The sequence below is a fragment of the Lutjanus erythropterus genome, chromosome 11 (assembly GCF_056507025.1).
Source record: "Lutjanus erythropterus isolate fLutEry1 chromosome 11, fLutEry1.hap2, whole genome shotgun sequence".
Taxonomy (NCBI): Eukaryota; Metazoa; Chordata; class Actinopteri; order Lutjaniformes; family Lutjanidae; genus Lutjanus; species Lutjanus erythropterus.
The window spans coordinates 15,259,982-15,282,333 of NC_139327.1; the positions used below are offsets into that span (position 1 = coordinate 15,259,982).

Sequence of the window (22,352 nt, forward strand, 5' to 3'; positions counted from 1 at the left end):
GTTAAAAAAAACAGATTATAGCCTACATTCTAACACCTTCCATGACAGAAAAAAAAGCAGGAATAATAAAAAAATTTTAAAATTTTTTCTAATTATTTATATTGTTTAAGGTTACATTTTTGTTTACAGTGTGCGCTTGATTATGTAATGAACCTGCTACTGACATTGTATCATTTGCCATATATCACTGTACATCTACTTATGTCAAAAGAAAAAAAAAATCCTCTAACAGGATTGGCACATTTTTTGTGATCAACCAATAATTGGCCAGGCCAGTTAGGGAGTCTGATATTCAGCTTTTTTTTTTTTTAACAACTTTTTGAATCAGTGTTTTTTTAAATCTGATTTCTGATTAGATAAATTAATTTTAAAATGTGCTACTTTGAACACATATTTAAAGGTATTTCAGTACAAATTTCTGTACAAATGTAAGTTTTACTATTTGTAGACCTATTATTTTTTACTTTTTATAACTTTATAGCTTATTTTGTTCTTTTTATTTCTAAAACTTTTAAGTTACCCAAATACTGCAGGCAGTTCCCTGCAGTTTTTTCTAAAGCTTCAATGTGTGAGATTTATAGAGATTTATTTGCAGAATATGGCAGAAATTGAATTTTTGTATAATCACCTGAAAATAAGAATCATGTTTTTGTTACCTTAAAATGAGCCATTTAGAGGGTGCAGGTTCTCTGCCAGAGTCCACAGTGTTGTACTGTCATGTTTCTACAGTAGCCCTAAACAGACAAACCAAACACTGGCTCTAGATATGTTCACTTTTTGTACAAGTCTTGTGGTTTCGGTCAGTTCTCCTTATTTAATTAACGACAGCTCAAAGGCATTCAGCATTGTTATAGTTGTGTTATTCTAAATTTTGACACCAAGACTTTAATTTTTGCCGCAAATGTATATTGGCCCCAAATATTGGTTATCAGTTTCCTTGATTTCTAATCATCTGTACACATTTTTTGCATACTTAAAATTTGGATGTAGTTTGTTTCTTGTGTGATATATTTTTTGTGCTATTTGTCTTCTATCTCAGTTTTATAACCCATCACAAATTACTTACACATATGGAAGCAGTCATGGTTCTATTTGTGTCTAAAATGATCCCAAACTAATGATAACTTTATTTATATATCGCACCTTTTATAAACAGAGTTTACTAAGTGTTTGACAGGGTAATCAGAAGCAAAATAAAACAGGAGCCAAACAGTAAGATAAAATAATTCAAAAAGACAAAGGTGGTAAAATGTAAGACACAGGATGTCAAAATAAATACAGTGTAAATCAATGTGTATATAGAAATAACAGTAAAAATAAATACAAATGAAACAATAAAAAATAATAAAATAAAGAGTAAAAACAATAATAAAATCAATAAAAAATAAAAATAGAAAATGAAACAACAGAAGCAATAAAAAACAATAAAAAAGACAACATCACATTAAAGCAAGTCTATAAAATGTTAATGTGCAAAACATTAACTGAGGATGAGTTTATCTAGTATGCATTTATTCAGGATTTTAGCACTAAATCCTCAGTAAGTGTTTGAATGCAGCAGCGGTATTAATTATCTTGAAGAATGGTTATATTTGTTTGTATTTCCTCAGTGTTTGCTCTCCTTCCATCCTTTCAACATCCTTTAAACAAAATGTTGCTCCTTGACATCCCCACAATGAAGACGTCTATCAGGAACAGGAACAAAACTGGTAAGTTTTTGTCCTCTGACACTACTGAGTGAGTAAATCACCCTCTATTTTAATGTGTGGATCTGGATTTATTCTTCATTTGTGACAAGTCAAGTCAAGACTAAATGTGTACTGAACGGTTTTTGGATGGATTAGAAGAGAAGTTTTCTAAGTCTGAGACTGTGTGCTTTGCACACTACATGACTGATCACAAGGGGTCATACACTACAGGACTTTTCACCTACTACATGTCTGTCCGCTCTCTATACTACATTCCATCAGGAAAAAAAACATCCTAGAAGTGACATTAGATTATTAATACTGAAGCAGCAGTATGCTTGTTACTGTTGTTTCACACAGCCAGAGGGTTACAATAAGAAGATACAGATGTGTTGCATGTAGGGTTTCTAGCCAGCACTAATTTGCAACCCCTGTCCCTGGTTATTCTTTTCTACATAAAAAAAGAAAAAGACAAGAATTCTTTGATAGAAATTAAGTGCATAATAGGTAGTAAAATGCCCCGACAGAAATAGATGTTCAGTGGTTGTTTCAGCCAGTATTTCATCTTTCCATGAAATGTTTTCAGATCAGTTTGGATTTTTATTGCCAATGGTTGTGCATTATTCCTTTTACTGAAAAGATGACTGACCAAAAGTGGTTTTACTCTGCAGTTACCACTTGCTGATCTTCTGGTAGTTGTTCTACTGGAGTCTGTTTTTGTGACAAATGGACAAAGTATAGCAAGAGCAAGATCATTCACAAATTTAAACATCAATTTGATGAACGAGAAGTTTATAAAACTGTCAAAACTGAGCAACTTGAACTTTTTGAAAATTATACAGTGGTGCCAGTTCATTTGTTTTTGATCCAATATTTTCAGTGCCTGTTTATATAATAATGTAACAGATGTGACAGTTGACTGTGTGGCCTGGTCAATATGAAAATATCATGGCATGATTGAACACTCAAGCTTCCTTATCAGATTTATCTTTGCTCTCTTTCATAATTTTTAATGTGTTTCTCAACTTTGAGTTGCGGGTCCAAAGTGACACATAAAAATATTAAATAATTGATTTCCTTTATTTCCTCATGATCCATTTTGATTGTAAACTTGTCTTTTGATTTCCTTCTCATAGAAAAATATATTGACACAGTCTTATTAAGACTGTTGTCTTAATAATAAAGTCATATATAGATACATAAATTATTGTGTTGTTACCATACATTTGACAAGTAGCTTTAAGTCATATTTGTATAAGCTAAAAAGCAAAGGCCTCAGGATCCAACCTTGCGAATACCCATTCTGGCACATTGAGGAGTTGAATATTTATCATTAATTTTAACAAATTGCTCTCTACATTCAAGATGTGATGCAAACCAACCAGTTGCCTGCCTCAAAAAGTTATATGTTGTAAGTTTGTTCAGAGGTATTAAATGGTTTACAGGGTCAAAAAGCCTATTTAAGGCCGATAACCTATTGATAACCCTGGTATGTTGCTTTCAAGGCAGTCAACTAATTGTTCTGCATTGCTTTTTCCAAGACCTATGAGAAAAGGGGTAAAATAGAAATTGGTCTGTAGTTAGCTACTTGGTGTATGTGACCTGGATATGAAGCGTTACTTTTGCTAGTTTCCTGGATTGTTGGTGATTATGTTTATAGACATTTGAGCCAAGATAGCCTAATAACTTAAGACTACACCAAATACATTTTTAAAAAGTCTGTCCAAAGTCATTTCTGAACTTGGGAAAGTGGGAAAAGCAGGGAAATTCCCCAAAACGGTACATCTGACCTATCTCCTTAACAAAGTCACAAACATTAAGGGTTTCTATGTGATTTCCTTTAAATAACTTATGTAATAACTAATGTAATATTTTTCTTTTAATTTCCTTTCACTGAGTCTCTTCTGAAATTGTTTGAAGCCATCCTGGATTAGAACAACTAACACACTGAGTGATAGATATTGTTTTGGCTGACAATTGGTTGAGTAATTAGAAATCTCACTCAAAAATGTGAAACTATATAAAGTGCAATCATTATAAACATGGTACATTTAAATCTTGTGAAACTAACCAATAATTTGTTGAAAATGGTAGCTTGTGCGCCAGCCATAAATTTAAATACCAAAATAAATTTTAAATGAGTACGTCTGCATTGCAAAAGTCCCAAACAGCAGGAGGTCATCATCTCACACTGAGCACAAATGGAAGTCTCTTGCTGTATAATCTGGCCAAAGTGTGCATGTGGGCCAATGTGGCATAGTGCAATGAGTGCAACGTGCTCACATGGGCCATAAAAGAGTGAGCAGCACCCTCTTGTGGCTTCAGACACAAAGTCTCAGATTTAGTGTGTACTGCACAGTATTACACAAGACATGCAGTGAAAGTTGAACAATCAGTGTTGCTGTAAAAACCAAAGGTGTTGCGTAAAAGTAACAACTTTCATGAGTTCTTGAGTTTCTGTCCCTGTGTCTGGTGTTGGATAAGTTCTGGTTAGCTAATACCAGATTCAAAGGTTCATAGTGATTTTATGTAGGACTTTCATTTGTAATGATGTATCGCTTCCATCAACAACTATAAAAATCTTGCAGTCCTTGCTAAAAATGCATGTCTTTGGTATCAGACATCATTTCTTTTGTTTGTGCCTCGATGGCTGCAAACTCTTCAAAGGGACAGTTCAAGATTCATTGAGTAAGCATGACAAATTACACCCCAAAATTAAAAAATACATATTTGTCCTTTTACCTGCAGTCAGCAGGCGATTTTGTTCATTTTTAACAGGGGGGATGAAAACAGATTATTTCATTCACTGGCAACTAGAGAAGTGACTCATGAGTGAGGATGCAGGGTGATGCATTTTGGTCATTTTGCTAACAAGGGGGATGTCATCACCCCTTCATCTCACATTAAATCCTACTACCTGTAGGATATGATGGGGAATGCCATCTAGAAATCTATAGAATTATTAGCCATATAGATATTTGTTTTCAGTGAAATATAATGGAAGTAGATGGCACTCGACTTGTCGTGTTTAAAGTGAAAAAAAAAAAAGAGAAAAACTCATAAGTAATGTCTCTTTATATAAATCATGACCCAGTTACTAAAGATAATCCACAGACTTTGTTATAAGCAGTTTTATGTAGGAACTATTTCCTCTCTACCATAGAGAGAAAGTAGTTCCCACGTGAGACTGCTTCAGCCAAAATTCTGCAAGTCACACTAAAACAGTCTGGCCAGAGAAAACAGAGGGACATTACGTATTTTTGATTTTTGGTGAACTGTCTCTATAACAGTTCACTATCAAGGATCCTATCATCATTCCTTCACTGCTATTTAGAGACAGAGCTCATCTCATAGTGCTGCTGTATGCAGCTCTGCTCCTCCTGCTGTATATGCATGTGACAGCTACCTTTTGAAATGAAATATTAATGTGACAGCTTCATTTTATGACAAGATTTATTTTTAAAATGAGACTCGGTTTCTAGAGATGGACCCAGTCTCCAGGAGTGTGCGCACAGAAATGCTAATCTAGCAATATGTAAAAAAAAAAAAAAAAAAAAAAAACACAGTGGGAGGTACTGAGCAACCCATAGGAACATTTAAAGAGGGAGTGGCATTTTGCACATTTACCACATGAAAGCAGAGTGAGGATTGAGAATAACTTTTACTATGAGGAAATTATTAGAGAGAAGACAGATAGAGTGAAAACTAGTTCACTACTGACTCTGGCCATAGTTTATTATTCAAATTTAAATATCATAGCTGATAATAAAGTGTGCACAAGCCTTTAGTTGAGATCCTGGCATGCTGCAACATATGCAGTGGAAAAAGACATAAGAAATTATAATTCAGTATTTCAAATTAAATCATTTCTTTATTTTAGATTGACCAACAAAGACTATAAGGGATATATTTTTCTTAAGAAAAAAAATACATATAGATATCATATTCTTAGTGTGTAACTTAGTTGGACACCAATACAACTTACATTGTGCAGGCCTCAGGGGAATTTGGTACAAATCGCACAGTATGTTCTGATAACTGTTCCATTACCAAATAATCCAGTCTCTGACCAACTGAATTAAACCTGTTTGTTGATATGATACATTTAATATGATTTTATCTATTAGTTTGAATGGGAATGGAAAATATTTGGCATAATATACCACTTTCCAGAGCTTGTTAGCATCTTATAATGCAGTAGTTCTACTTTTAATTTACATTAACACATTACTCTTATTTAAGAATTGAATATTGACCATATAAATCTCTGCATTGAGCAGGGTTGAAACTGAAGACTTGAACTGATGAGTGAGATGGCTGAGGCAAGAAATAATAACACTTTCTATGAAGATCACATCTATAGTATGTTATGAGGGTATTCATCAATATGTATTTCACTTTACTTTACCACATGGGCTATTATAGCATGCTATGAGTCCTTACTTGTGTTACCAGTTGAAGTGTTTTCTAGATAAGTATTATCGTATTATAAGCCCCAGCAGTCAACCTCTAGTTTATTTCTAGTCAAGAGCGTCCATAAGACATTTGAACTTCCTTGGCTGACCTAATTCATTATAACTTGCATCTATAATGTTTCATGCCTGTTGATACAGTGCATCAGAAAGCATTATGACTGTTTAAAAGTGTAGTCATAATAATGAATGCATTGTAATTCACTATGAATTACTGTATTCACTATATATAAAGCACTATAGATGTGGTCCTCTTTATAATAATAATAATAACAATAATAATAATAATAAGAAGAAGCTATTTGTGTGCCATGCCATATCAATATACAATAATGTCTAAAAATTTCTGGGCAGCATGTCCTTCACTTTACTAAATGTTTTAATTTTAAATACATTTATTTTAAATTTCAAACATTTTATAACAGTTGGCTTCCTATATGGTTTAAAATGCAATTGAATTGATAAATATTATGTTAGATAAAATAGCAATGTTGTTAAAAAATATTAAATTAAATCCATTAAATCCTAGATTTCCGCTGCCTACGAAGAAATGAAATATTTTGATTAATATATTTTCCAGGGTTGTAAAGCTGTAGCAGAGGTGAGACTGATACTACACAGACTGGCCCCAAATGACAGTTAGCACAAGATGGCAGCACTTGTGTCTGCAATATTTTGGCTTCATTTTTGAAGATTTTGAATATATCTGTGGGGGAAAGTGGAGCTGTGATGTCCATCTTATTTTCAAGTCAGTGCCACTGTTGTTGACCATGGCTTTAGTAAAATTACTGCACAATAATTTGTAGGCCTGGTAGGATGTGCTATAGTACAACACATGTGAAGCTACAATAATTGTACACAGAAATCTCTCCAAAACAGTGAGTTGATACTCTTTAGATGCTGACTGTACACACATACTGTACTCTGACGTGTAATGCATAAAGCATCAGTGCCAATAAAAAGTGCATTTCTTTGGAAGTATTAAAAATGCAAGGAAACCGATGAACTCTTCCATGACATGGAATGTCCCGATGGCACTGGACATGCAGTCACAACGCATCTTCTATGGCTCAGCTGAGGACTCTCAGCATGTAAATGTTTCAGTGAAGAGAGCAGGATTAAAGGTATCCAGTGTCTTTATGGTCCTGAGCCGTTGTGTTGTCACAGTGCGGCTAGAAGGTCCTCATGTCGTAGAACTTTGTAGGTGAGCCAGTAGAGGACATTAAACATGAGGAAGCTCATGGGGAAAACAGCTCGCGAGATGGTGTCAATCCTTTTCGCCCGATCCACAAAGCGCCTGCGTATGTCATAGAAACCTAAACCAGGAGGTAAATCTGCAAACACCGGTGTTGCATCCATTTCCGGTGCAGTTCCTGCTGACAGTGCCAGTCCAAAACTCTGGAAGAGTAAACCCTGCTGTGCCAGCTCCTCCTCCTGGAAAAAAAGAGACACAGCACAGAATAACCATCTGCTCTCACTGAATCACACAGCTTAACTGATTCACTGGTGGACAGTAACTAAGTACTTTTACTCAAATACTGTACTGTAGTACGGCTTTTAGGTACTTGTACTTTATTTGAGTATTCCCATTCTTTGCTGCTTTATAACTTATTTATACTACAGTTCAGAGGGAATTATTTGACAGCTGTAGTTACTGTAGTTATTTTTCAACTGAGATTTTGACATTAAAAAAACATAAAAGATGAACTGAAGATGGAAGATTAAAACAGTAGGAGGTCTAATTTGGTTTTGTTGAAATAACAGTTTGAATCCCAGACAGATCAAATTATCCAATTATTTAACAAAAGAAATCAGAGATTAGAGGAAAAGTCCAAAATATTAATAGAAATTTGGGTGACACTTTATTTTGAAGGGGAGTGCATAAAACTGTCATTACCATAAATGAGTCTCTATGAATGTTCATCACTGTTGTCATTAAGTGTCACTTGTGTAAATTTCACTGCAAAGTTGACATTGTTTGTCTTTGTTATTTTAATGCAGCATTAACTAATTTTTTTTTTTTAAAGTTATTTTTTTGGGCATTTTTTTGCCTTTAATGATAGTGACAGCTGAAGGTATGACAGGAAAGGGGGGTGAAGAGACAGGGGATGACATGCAGCAAATGGGCCGCAGGCCGGATTTGAACCGGCGGCCGCTGCAGAGGACTAACAGCCTCAGTACATGGTGTGCACGCCCTACCAACTGAGCTATAGGGGCGCCCTGCATTAACTAATTTAACTATCTCTTTGTTATGACAACTTAACCAAGACCACATAACATTGTGTCAATGTGTTTGTCATAACAAATGGCTTGACCAGGACTGAGCACAGCGTTCAGGACAGACAGTGGCCAGTTTGACAACAGGGATACAGTACCAAGGTGGTTTTCTGGCTGGGTTTGGTTCTCGGCAGCCCAGGTCTTAATCAACTAATTAGGCAACTAGCTCTACAGCTAACCAAGGTAACTAGCTAATGCCAGCTACAGATAACAGCAGACAGCTGTTAGCCTACTTTAGCAACAAGTGAACTAGCTAACCGCTATGTGTTCATTAGGTAACTCTGAAAACTAAATCACCTTGGTACTGTACTCTGTTTGTCAAACTGGTCCTGTAACATTTAATGACATGAGCTGAAACATAGGCTAAACATTTTCTTTAAGATTGATAATGTCATGTTGTCATAAAAAAGACATTGACAGGTTATGTTGTCTTGGGTTATGCAGCATTGACATAAAAAAATACATTTTTGTCTTGATAATAATTACAAGTTGTCATAACAAAGACATTATTGGCTTGATTAATGCCAGTTTGCCATAACAAAGACCTCTAAAAGAATTTCAACTTTGCATTAAAAATAGCATAATTGGCCAAATGACACTAATGACAACAATCCTAATCATGGTGTCATGACATGGTAATGACAGTGTAATGACAGTCCTATACACATCTCTTCAAATAAAGTGCTATTTTAATAACTTTTAAAGGTGAAGGAGAACTTAATTTATGGTGAAATTGGTACTTTTACTTTAGTACATAATCAGAGTAATTCCTCCACCTCTGTGTTTTTTGTCTTGAGCCACTGGTTGGCTGGAGTAACAAGGCGACAGTACGTACCCTAGCACAGACACTACACTGCTGGGCTGCGTTCCCATGAGGAGCATTGTTGCCTGACATGTTGTTTCCTTTCACCTTACTGTCACCACTCGTCTGCTGATGAGGACATAAAAAATCACATACATTTAATCATCAAACAGAATGCACTGATGAACAGTTTGCAGCCACAACACGACTCTGCTGCGAGTATGTTTCAAATCTTGTACATTAACAAGCGTTCATCATCTGTTTCTTACAAAGTGAATACAAGTCTGACATTAATGTGAAATGAGACAGCAGGAGGATGTAGTCAGAGCACATTTCAGTGGCATTGCATAATCCCAACAAATTAAGTACAAAGGGTTCAAGCAGATGTTTTGTGTATCGTGTCATAAATATTACAAAGTATTAATGAATCTTCCAGCTGCTGTCACGCTGCTTCTTTTAAGAAATATTTTAGATTTAAAGGTGCTTTGGTCTATTTTGTCTCTCCTATTTTTCTTCTCCTCTTGAGAGCCACGGCGAGGCAGAAATATGTTGGGAACATTCAGCCAACAGTGGAAGAAGGTGATGGCTTGAATTAATTACAGGTCAACGGCATCTGCATCTCCCGGCTGGAGTGCAACATGCAGCTGAGTCGTGTAGCTCGTGCATAGCTGGGCGCAGGGAATAGCAGGTGACAGCCGCCTGAGGGGCTGAGGGGGTGGGTTGCACTCACAGCTCTCTGACGCTGCTGCTCTTTGAGCTTCTTCCTCAGTCTGAAGAACTCCTTGTGCTGGCGTGAAACAAAATTAACGGCCGCATACTCCAGCAATGCAGCAAACACGAACAGAAGACACACCGCCATCCAGATGTCTATAGCCTTCACATAGGACACCTGTGACACCATGAACATCGCATCAGTGAAATCACTTAGTTAATATTAGCATTCACGTCATGTTAATCTGGGCAGTGACATGGAAGAAAAATGGAGTAACTTTTCACAGTGACAAATGTACTTTAAAGCTACTACCAGGAACCGGTACTGGGACCTTTAACTGGTCAACATACCTCTCACTGTAACCTTGCCTGGGAATAAGTTAACACAGCTTTTCACCTAGTGGCATGCATTAAGAACAACTAAGTAAGTTTTTCGAAACCACTGAAAAACTCCATGTTGTAACTTTAAGCATCAGTAATAAAATATACATGCATAATAAATATATACAATAGTTTAACACTCTGAAAAGGGCTGTTCTGCATAATCTTTTACTTCAATGCTTTAAGTACATTTCTTGTTATAGTTCTGCTGTGGATATAGTGGAGAATTTGTACATTGTGGTGTTACTACTTTAATTTAAGTTTACAATATACAGCTCTGTCTATTTCAGTGACTCTAAGGCAAAGACCTGTCAGGCCTCAGCACATCACCAGGGAAATTGAGGATTTAATTGAAACAATGACTAACTTGCATTTTCTACTGCAAAGTGCCACAAACCAGACTGTCTGACCTTTGGCAGGGAGGCCCTGGAGCCGGAGCTCTGCGTCGTCATGGTGAGCACTGTAGTGATCCCCAGTCCCACTCTGGCCGGAGCCGCGTCCATGTTTATCCAAAAGGACACCCAGGACAGGATGACGGTGAGCAGGCTCGGAATGTACATCTGGATCAGGTAGTAGCCCATCTGACGCTCCAGGTAGAATTTGACCTCAATGCAGGTGAATTTACCTGACCACAGGAGGAGATACAGGACCAAACTGACAGTCTCATTAGAAGTTGATTGACAGCATGTATCGAGGATGTTGGTCAGCAGGTCGTTGTGTCATGTACCTGTGTTGTAGTGCTTCGTGCAGTAGCCGAGGCCTTTCTCCTCTTTCAGCACAAACTGAGGGAGCGTCAAATCGTCTGCCACCTGCACCGCTCCCACGTCCAGCCACTCAAAAATCAGATCATTCATGGTGTAGCCAACTAGGGGAGAGACAAAGACAAGGTATACAGTGTGCACTAAACTCATGACAAAATCTACATTCAGAGGTGGGAAAAGCGCATTCATTTTTTACAATTTTATATAAAAATAGACAGGTAAAAGTAGAACTGCTGATTCAACTTCTTTGCTCAAGTAGAAGTCAAAAAGTGAAAAAGCACAGGCTCTGAAATGTACTCACAGTACAAAAGTACTTAAATGTCTGAAGGACGTCTCTGCCGGCTGTTTTTGTGCAAAGCTAACTGAACCTCACATTTTGTCCTCAGCTGTGTTTCCTGTCTGTCTGTTTTGTCTTGCATTTGTCTTGTGTTCTGCTCATCAAGTCTATTTGCATCTTTTTCATCTTGTTATGTCTTGTGTCAGTTTTTGTCATCTTACACCTTATATGTCATTTTCATGTTATGTCTTTTATATCATTTTTGTCTTGTTACGTCCTTTATGCCTTTTTTTGTCTTGTTATGTCTTTTTGGTTTGTTGCATCTTTTATGGCTTTGTCATCTTGTTACATCTTTTGGGTCTTATGTATTTTTTTTTATCTTTTCATCATGTTACGCCTTTAACATAATTTTCATCATGTTAAATCTTTTTCATCATTCCTATCTTGTTACATCTTGTAAGTCATTTTCATCTTGCTGCGTATTTTACAGCATTTTTGTCTTTTTACATCTTTTATGTCATATTGCATCTTTTCAGTGTTTTTATCTTTACATCCTTTATGCCTTTTTTGTCTTCAGTGTGTCAGTGTCCCATCCTTTTAGGCTGAAATCATTCTTGATGTTGAGAAGGCAGCACACAATGATGCAAAATGAGAATAATTAATAATTCCCATCAGATGCATTACAAAAGTAACAAGCCTGTTGTGAAAATGAAAGGAGCAGAAAATACAAACATTTGTGTTCAAATGTAGGGAGTAAAAGTAAAAAGTTGTTGGAAAAAGAGTCAAGTAAAGTACAGATCCCAGAAAAAAAATCTAATTAAGTACCATAGCAAAGTATTTGTACTGAGTTACTTCCCTCCTCTGTCTATATGAAATGGTTCCATGTCGGCCTTGAAAGATTAACTCACAGCTTTCAAGCTGCATCGTACACGTCTGACTGTCCATGGGGAAATTTTTCAGGTCCATGGGGCAGGACAGGGTGAGTGTCAGCCTGGAACACAGAGACAACAACACCATAATGGCACTGGGACAGTGTGTAAAATGAAAAGGTGAGACCCTAACACTCCATCCCAGCTGGATTATACCCAGCTAGCTCACAGTACTAAATCCACAGCAGCAGCTGTCTTCTGTTTATTTGTCACTCAAGCCCTTTTTGCACACTCACCCTACATTAAGGGTCACATAAAGCTACTCTAACCCCTCTGTCTTCCTGTCCATCTGTCTACAAACCACACACAGGACTGGCAGGTGCTGACTGACACTGTGTCAGCCCTTATGGAGGGCTTGATGTAAAATGGGCTGAGACACACAGCACCACCATCAGTAAAAACAGTGCTCCTTCACCCTCACAAAATGTAGTATGGAGAGAGGTGAGAAGTCGGGAAAATCAATTCTGGTGATGTGTTTTCTAAGATCAAGACTTGGAGAAAAAAATAATCAAGTTTAATTGTTTAATGTACTTTATTTGATACTTATGTTATGGAAAACTCTTAAAATGTAAAGTAACACCATACAATCAGTCAAGTTTCCCACCATGACATTTTAGGTATTGTGTATTTAGATTTCTGTACTGTTTAACCAGTATAAAATAGGCTGTAAAATGCACTGATTATAATTTTATTTTATTTTAACTCATAAGCAGTGAGCCAAAAATGGCAGCAACACAACAAACGGTGGCAACATATGTCAGGAAAAACACACACCAGGAAACAGAAAACAAACATTTAACACAGATGATCATTGAAATGTTATTCACTGTTTTTTTTTTTTTTTTGAAGATGTTTGTTTTTTATAGATTGTTAACGTAAAGTTTGCTGAAATATACTGATACGCTTGATCACATTAATTCCTATAGGCTGGATCAGTATTTTCTCTGTGTTCACAGATGAAAAAAGTAATGATCCCGACAAAGGGTTTCCCTTATTAGATCAGACCTAGAAAATAGATCACCAGAGTTTTTTTAACCATACTTTTCACCTCTCAGGGTTTCTATACTGTGTCTTGAGGAAGGTGAAGCACTCTCCTATTTTTAATGATTGTGGTGCTGTGTTTTTGCTGACAAGAGGGATTTTACTTACCTTGTGAGGCAGCTGGAAATGTAAGATCACACAAATATGTATCCTGCTGGGCTTCTAGTTATCTGTTTGTGTACTCACCAAAAGTGGTCGTCCTAGGAGGTGTCCTAGGAGGCGTCCTAGGAGGGACTACTGGCAGCTAAGCGTTGGTTGCAGTTAGCCCATGTTAGACGAGATAGACAGATGGTTCAGCCAATCACCTGCCAAGTGGTGCTTTTTTTTTGTAAGTGTCTGCCCTTTTCCAGACAGTTTATGAGGACAACTTCCAAGATGGTTCATGTTTACTAAACTATTGGTTATGTCAGGTTAGGATTTTACCTCAAGCCCTCCGTAGATGCTGGCAGTGCATGTCAGTCCTGTGTGTGTCTTTTTCACCTGCCTCTCATGGCTTCCATAACAGAGTGATCTAAATAATTTTAAAAAGAATATCCTACTCCTCAATCGTATTGGAAAGGATTATTGATGTCTAATACACTGAATTCCTGACATTGTTCTTTCTTTCTTTCTTGCTAAGTGGCAATCTATCATTAAGTTGACAGTGGTTATAGGTTTATAGGTTTATAGGTTTTATCCAGTAACCAGAGAAGCAGCTGATGATTAAATTAATGTTAAACAGAATAATAGAGCTTTAAACAACTTCTTCTTTCTTGTATTGAAATGAAACTCTTCTCCATTATGCTACAATTCATCACAGCTTTAGTGCCACATTACTGACCTGATTCTGTTTTAGCCTGCAGTTACTGTTTAACATGAACTTGCTCACAGTGGGTGTTGGACAATACAATGACAATTGAGCTGAACTGGAGTGAAACAAACATGTTGTTGGACGATATATTTAGAGGTTTAGACTACAACACAACAACACACAGAAGTAGAAGTTCATATTCAGTTGGCAGCTTGACAGCTGGCAACTTCAGTTGACAAAACATGGAACTGGATTTAACTTCATTATTCAGCCAGATTCACAATGTAAAAAAAATCAGGTCACCTGATGCTGTAGAGTACATTTCCATTCTGGAATATCCGAAGGAGTTTGTTGTCCGTTGTAACCTCGTGAAAGTTTGCTCCCTTTTCATTTGCAAAGAACAGGTCAGGTTTCCAGATGGAGTCCAACATGGAGGGGTCCAGGTCCAGAGAGTCATCTGGATACTCCTTATAGGCCAGTCGAGGGTCATTCCACTGCTGTCGCAGGAACACATTGAGTCGGTAGTCCTAAGATATGGAGTGAAGTCAGAATTAATCAAAACTATTTAAAACATAGAAAAAATATATATAGCCACAGGTGGCAGCGGTAGAATTCAGGCCATTGTAGAATCTTATACCCTGTATCACCATTTGTATGATACATGAGTTTCTGAGACCTCTACAACTTCAGTATGATCAAAACTTTCCTGAAAAAGATGTATGCAATCTGAGACGTGTCTTCTGCCTTCTGCTGGAATATCACTGCACTGCAGGCAGCAGGTGGCCTGCGAGTGCAAAATCCAACACAGCTGCCTTCACAAAGTGACTCACAGAATTTTAAAAGGTTTTTGAAAAAGTTATGGTAAGAATAACAGTCACATTGTTACTAATATTTCAATATTTACTGTATTTAAACAATCTGTAATTACTTTATATTTTGTACCTTATTTTTTACTTGTATTGAATTTCAAGATACAGTCTGCATTATGCCACAATCACAAATGCACCATTAAATAAACTAATAATGATTAAAGTGTCAACTTAAGATAAATTTGGAGTGAAAATTTGACATTTAAGTGTGTATTTTTGTATATGCAACCTGCTCTCATTATAAGCACTTGTAATAATTGTCTTTTTAATTGATTTTCACTAAATCAAATCATTGGCTATCATAATCTCTGAGTTATATTGACCAGTTCAGATTATATTTATTATTATATTGTTTTTGCCAACCACAAGGTTCTTGTTTGAAAGGGAAAAAAACACAGATCAATTGACATGTGCCAAATTTTCCAAAAGCAGTGAAAAGTTCTTGTATTTGTGTCTAAAATTAAAAAAATACTGTGATCAGTGGGTTTTCATAAAGGCACGATGTATCAAATATAATATTTAAATTATATTCATTTTTTGTGTGTGTATTCTGACAAAAAGTCCAATAAACACCTGAATTAAAAAAAAAAAAAAATCTGGCAATTATTTGATGTCCCAGGCTATACAGGGTTAAGATTTTATATATTTGTCAGACATATTCAAAAGCTGCACCATTTTGCCAAGATCAAGATCAAGTGAGCAGGAATAAGTCACAAGCACGAAATGAATGAACCCGCAGCTTCTCTCAGCAGGTGAGGAGTTTCTGCCCACGCAATCTCTGTGTGAGCAAAAAAGGGAAAAACGAAGCATAAACGCTGACAAACAGACTTGAGTGCTCATAACCTGAACGACAGAAAACTCCACTCACAATATCATCAATTAAAATTTGATGGGCCTCCCCAGAGGGATTTTAGAAAATGCATGAGTTTTACAAACTCTTAACTTGAAAAGATTAAAAAAAAAAAAAAGTGACCGTGTCGAAACACTCTCCATGGGCCTCATAAATAAATAAATGATGGTCCCTTATTTGACAAGACAGAGATGTGAGAAAATCATGGCTGACATTATGTAATGAACTTACAAGATGGTGTTTACACTCATTAATTAGTCATAATCTAATGGCAGTATGTTTAGGCATCATGAAACTTGCTCCACATGGCCTCTCTGAACAGGGAGAGGAGCCAGAAACACTTCACATGGATACACACCAAAGATATCTGATAAATGAACATTTACTAGCTCTGTTGTCCAAATATCATAGACAGACTGAAATCCCTTCACTGGCACCAAGTAAAACCTAATGAAACAAATTATATTACTGAATATTAAATTACAATATGTTAAGATATAATTACATTAAAATGTTTTGAAATACAGTGGTGGAAAGTAAGTACTCAACTACTGTATGTAAGTGCAGTTCAATATACTTGTACTTTTAAAGGTGCAGTAAGCAATTCCGGAGAATAACAGTTGCCTGTTGAGTTGTTTTCCCAAGTAACCGACACTGTGGGTAGGCAGCCACCCGACTCAAAGTGTTCACTGCATTTGACTGCCTGGAAAAAAAATTCAACAGTCAACCGTCATACTGACCTGTGATTGGGCTAGATTTTCTAAAGCCTGAAAAAAGAGCCAAGAGGAGGTTCAGAAGTCTAGTTTTCTCTCAGAACACTTGAAGGCTAATATGGAACTTTGCCCAATGGCACCAAAAATAAACTGCTTGCCTATCTCAGCTTTAATGACGTTATTACATCTTTTGCTACTTTATACTGCTATTCTATATTATTATAGATTTAGATATCCAACAGGAGCCAATATAATATATAATATATAAAGTACTAATAATTATCTCCATCTTTACCAGCTGCAACATTAAAGTGATGGACACATGAATGCACCAGTGATTAAAATACAGTAATAATGAATCTTCTGAATTGGCCTATTTTTTTTGGTTCTGTGTATATTTTGATAGTAGCCATAGCAAAATGATGGCAAAATAGCAAAATGATTAAAAATCATCCCCCTTGTTAACAGGCCATCCTACCTCTCTGTCCCTTAGTGGCATAGAGAGTGCAGGGGCAGAGGGGTTGTTTAGTTGAATATGTTATTCTAGTCTGCCTGAATCATTGATCTTTCATCTGAGTGAGGTTTGTGACAACTAGAACCTGTGACCTCAACCATAGCTCTGAAATGTCGGTGGTTTAACTGCTGTGTGTGGATAAATCCATGGCGCTGTCCGTGGTGCTGAAGTGGCAGATTTCTAACCACAACTCCTTTCTGCTCTTCTGTCAGTTTCATCTTGCCTCTGACATTCTCTAAACTGCACTCAATAAAAATAGAATTTTTCTTGAGTTGAAGTAAAAAATCTTCAGTACACACAAAAGGATTATTTTGCTCATATTTTGTTTGCAAAGTTAAAATCCATGTTAGTCAGCACTTCTCCTTTGCAAAAATGAGCCATCCTCCTGATAGGTGTGGCATATAGAGATGCTGATTAAACAGCACAATTAGAGGCCACTCTAAAAAGTCAGTTTTTATCCCAAAAAAAGACTTTTATCAGGCACTTTACTATGACTAAATCACACAGGGCTCCAGATTTTTTTTCCCCCAGGAGGTCAAAGCTCATCTGCCTCTGATTGGCTTACCCTGGTAATCTTACCTTAACCCCAAACAGTCACTCCTCATACCTGAACCTAACAAATCCAACCAACCAAAGCAACAAGTACTAGCCAGTCACAGTCAGAGTAGGTCAGGACATGACTTTGTCCTCCTGGGGAAAAAATGTAGTATCTGTAAACATAATGAATGAACATAATGGATAATGGATGGATAATAAGAATTAAGAAATTGCCTTCTGATTATAATTAAGACCTGAAGACCAGAATTGCCACTTGTAGTTACATTTGCTGCTGAGATCTTTGCCATCTTGCACTTGATGCAGTGGCACTTTAAGGTCACAGTGACAGGAAATAGTCAAAAGATGTATGTTATTTTGTTAACACTGTATTTAGACAGACCTATAATTAGATTACAAAAGAAGTTAAAGTGTGACCACTGAGATTTATGAAGGAAATTCTCACCATGGTGGTCTCAGTGATGGATCCGAAGCTGTTGATGAAGATGTTACAGGTGACGTTGACAGGAGGACCTGACAGAAACAGATTGTCATCACACATCACGGTCACGCGGCTCTTTTAAATACCACTGATGATGTTTTGTGAGGCGGCAGCATGCAGTATTGAAGGCGGTAAAGAGCAGAGCATTCCCACAAAATAACATCTGCTTGTTCTCTTCATAATGTGACACGCCGTGTCCCGATAAATACACTCATCCAGGAGAACCAGCATGAAATTGTGTTGTCATTTCCACTACGCTCCCATTAGTGTAGTCCATCTGTCAGCCACCGAAACTTTAAATATTTCAGCAACTCATTTCCTGAGAGGCAATAATTTATTGATTCTCCTTTAGTTACATTAGTGTATATATAGATAATCAGCCGGGATTTACCCAGCATGCACTGACAAGGATGTGGGGCAAGTATGAATTATATATATGACATGCGACCCCAGAGACTGAAGGGGAAGTATGTCAGGGAGAATCTGCTAGCTTCACTCACAATGAGAGATCAAGACTGGCTTGAAATAGGCCTGTGGGGTAACATGCGAGGGTAACTGCACATTTATGAGGAAAAAAGAGAGGTCTGTGTAAAAATATCATGACCTAAGGCTGTGGGTCAGCTCAAAAACAGTTGCAACACACGACAAAAAAAAGACTCTTCCTGTGTGAAACGATCACAGCCTGCAGCATCTCCCACTTCTCACCCATCTGTGAATGATTTGTGCTCCTTCACTGCCCAGATTGTTACGCAAAATGAGCAGCAGCACACACTTTCTCACACCTGTCCTGACACAGACAGACAGAGGAGGAGGTCCTCCCACTGCATTGCCTGCCACAGTCCGTTTGTTACCTTTGAAGTTTGGTCGGATGCGGGCATCGTAGCCAGATGTGCGTCCCATCAGTTTGTCCAGGAAGTCAGATGGAGAGGGGGGCTTGGTGGCCCTGCTGGGGAGTTTCATCTCCTTACAGAGGACAGACCTGCCAGGTGACGGGACAAACAACTCTGGATGTACTTCTTTTTTTTCTCTTAACTTAAGGAAAAATTTGGTCTAACTTGTACTGCACCCTAAAAAGAAGTGCGGAAAACTCATAGTTTAAAGGCAGCTGTCTTCACTAAATTTTTAAGTTTTGAATCAAACTCTAAGTTTTGAAATAAACAAAAAAAAAAGTTTGCCAGTGGCCTTTTGGCTCAGTTGGCTCAGAGTGTTTGCCCTGTGTACTGAGGCTGTGAGTGTGTGTGTGTGTGTGTGTGTGTGTGTGTGTGTGTGTGTGTGTGTGTGTAAATTCATTGAAGTAAAGTTAATGACTTTAGCAATACCATGATAAAAAGTCCACCACACAATATTGTTGCCTTATGTCTTTTAAGTTATTTTTTGTCTGGTTTTGTCATTTTCATCTTGTTACATCTTTTACATCTTAAGCCTTTATGTCTTTTTCATTTTATGTTTTTTGTCTTGTTACTTCTTTTTCATCTTGTTATGTCTTTTATGTCTTGTTAAGCCTTTTCATCTTTTTTGTCTTATGTCTTTTTTATCTTTTTACATCTTGTTGCGTCATGTTAAATCATGTTACGTCACGTTAAGTCTTTTCATCTTTTACATCTTGTTATGCCTTTGTTGTTTTGTTGCGTGTTCTTTATTGTACGTTTTTGTCTCATGTCTTTTATGGTGTTTTCATCTTGTTACATCTGTTGTGCGTGATATTCACTGATGGGTACACCAAGGAATCATATTTTGTGTATTTTTCTCTCATCCATTTGAAATCTATCAATCAATCAGTTGAAATCAGTCTTGATGTTAAATAAAAGGAATTCCCCTCAGATGATTTAAAACTAAAGTAACAAGCCTGTTTTGAAAATATAAGGGGTAAAAAGTACAGATATTTGTTTAAAAAGTAGGGTGTAATTGTGAAACATATATACTCAAGTACAGATACTTGAAAACTCTACTAAGAACAGTAACTAAGTATTTGTACCTTATCACTTCCCACCTCTGCCTAAGCATGTGCAAAAATACTGTTATGTGCATTGTGTGCAACTGCTAATTACAAAACAATTAAAAATAAACAGAACTTAATAAAATAAATTAATTAACTATGTAATATCACTGTAGATATTGTCACAGTCTGATATGGTATTGATATTTTTTTATTGCTATACTTGATGTAATTTTACATCCTACTATTTTTAAACATTTTTTGTCTGTTTGGTATAATCCTGCATCTTACTTTAACAAACATTTTCCCTTAAATGGAACTGTTCTCTTTTAATTATAGATTATAAAATATTTTCTGCATCATTTCAGTGACGTTGAAGTGCCTCTTGGTTTAAAAAGCACAAACAGCATCTAATGTTTTATTATCAATGCTTATACACTGCCAATGTTCAGTCATTTAAAAAAGTAAATGCATTGTCAAACAAACACATTTACATTACAAGGGAAGCTATTTACAGATTTCTCCTGTAAATAAATTCAGGGAGATTAATATCCAACAACTTCAAATTGTTTCTTACCTGCCCTGCAGAAAAATGACAGATGAGGTCCACACCATACATAAAATGTGCAACAGCATTCTTAGCCAGTAGAAACAGTAGATATAAGACCAGTGGAATGGAGAAGAAAAAGAAAACAAAAAGCAGAGATGCAGGGAACTTGTTGTTGCTCTTCGAGCCAGTCAGCCTCTGTCTTCTAGACTCAGCTGAGCCTCCCTCCCTCCTCTTCTGCAGGTGTAAAATACAGGAAGCTGCTGCTGTATAATTCAAAATCCTTGGGAAGTTTTTTTTTTTTTTTTTTTTCTTGCCCCGTGTTTGTGTGGCTGACTTCAAGCTTTATCTCTTTTTTATGGCCATATGCATGTTCAAGGAATTACTGCAAGAATATTTAAAGAGACAGGAACATTTTTTTTAAAGCAGGGCAGCTAATGTTGCTCCTTGTGACAGCATCAGAAGCAGAAATATTTGGCATGTTTTTATTGACAATCATGATTTTTGCTGAAAAATAAAAGATACAGTTTAATGAAATAACAACTGTACAGATAAGATGTTTTAATAAGGAACTATATTTTAGCACTGATCAAACATTGCTGAATTTCACAAACTAGAAAGAAGACAATATGAATGTCATTAATGAAAGATTATGGGACCATTCACAGAAATTTGGCATCTTCCATATTGATCTTTTCCTATTTTTCATACTGTGGTGGTAAAATGTGGCAAAAAAGCCAGGATTATCACTATATAACATCCTATAGAATAAATGTGTCTACAAGTGACATGATGATCATTTAAAGGTAGAATCAGTAGGATTTGTCTGAGCTGTTAGTAAACACACCAGAAAGATAGTTGATTGTTGAGTCTCATTCCCATGACCTCAAATACTGAAGTTTTGGGTTGGAAAAACATCCTGAGCACAGGAAAATAATGAGACAATAAGGAAAATACAGGCAGAGGGCAGCCACCAGCACATACTTCTAGTGGGTCATAAGTGATGATTGAAAGGTTTATATTTATATGAGTCTACACATTGTTTTTTCAAGGAAAATGCTGCATACTATGCTTTTAATTTAAGATTTAATTATGTACAATCACAAGAACATAATATGTAGGCTAATCACAGCAAAAGGGCAGTAGGATGAGGGCATCTTCCTCTAATTAAATCAAGTGTAACATGTCTCTATAAGTGTCAGCACACATCCAGAGGTTATTTAGGCCTATCTTTAGCCGAGCTGTCCAGCGTTTTCTGGTCTAATTATTTCATCTTCGGACAAATTCAAACATAAAATGTGGAAGCTCATGTTTATTCCTCCATACTGAGGGGGAGGCAGTTCAGCCATTTACTCATGTAAAATTAATGTCAAAGAAAGCGATGGGACGTTATGGCTGCACGTGTTTGCCTCACACTTGAGAGGCTGCTCCGCACTTCGCTCCACAGTGTCAAATAGGATAAGAAATGTGTGAGAACACAAAACATGAGTGCATTCCTAATAACAAGAAGCCCACAGTAGAAGAGAGAGGGAAAAAAAACAATGTTTCTGCATGCTTGAACATTTTTACCTCCGGACAAGATAAGTAGGCCAAGCTTCAGTTTAATGTTGTTTTTGTTGGAGCCACATTGAATATACTTATTAATTAGATCTTACACTTCCACATACAGTACTGTAAAATGTACAAGTCAAGTTGCCCTTTATACAAGCCTGCTTGTTTCCATTTGAACTATGTGAAACTAAGTGTTTTTAGACCTTT

The 22,352-nt window shown here is 36.7% G+C and overlaps 1 protein-coding gene across 1 annotated transcript; it reads right to left on the reverse strand.

Annotated features, from left to right (window-relative positions):
- Positions 1-6,470: 6,470 nt before the first annotated feature.
- On the reverse strand, positions 6,471-21,204 carry glra4b (glycine receptor, alpha 4b). Its single transcript, XM_084730252.1, has 10 exons — positions 20,625-21,204; positions 18,963-19,090; positions 18,076-18,143; positions 14,433-14,656; positions 12,278-12,360; positions 11,059-11,196; positions 10,742-10,956; positions 9,970-10,128; positions 9,273-9,368; positions 6,471-7,594 (listed from the first exon to the last, which is right to left on the reverse strand). The coding sequence occupies exons 1-10, from the start codon at positions 20,681-20,683 to the stop codon at positions 7,322-7,324; spliced, it is 1,443 nt and encodes a 480-aa protein (XP_084586378.1). The 5' UTR covers positions 20,684-21,204; the 3' UTR covers positions 6,471-7,321.
- Positions 21,205-22,352: the final 1,148 nt, after the last annotated feature.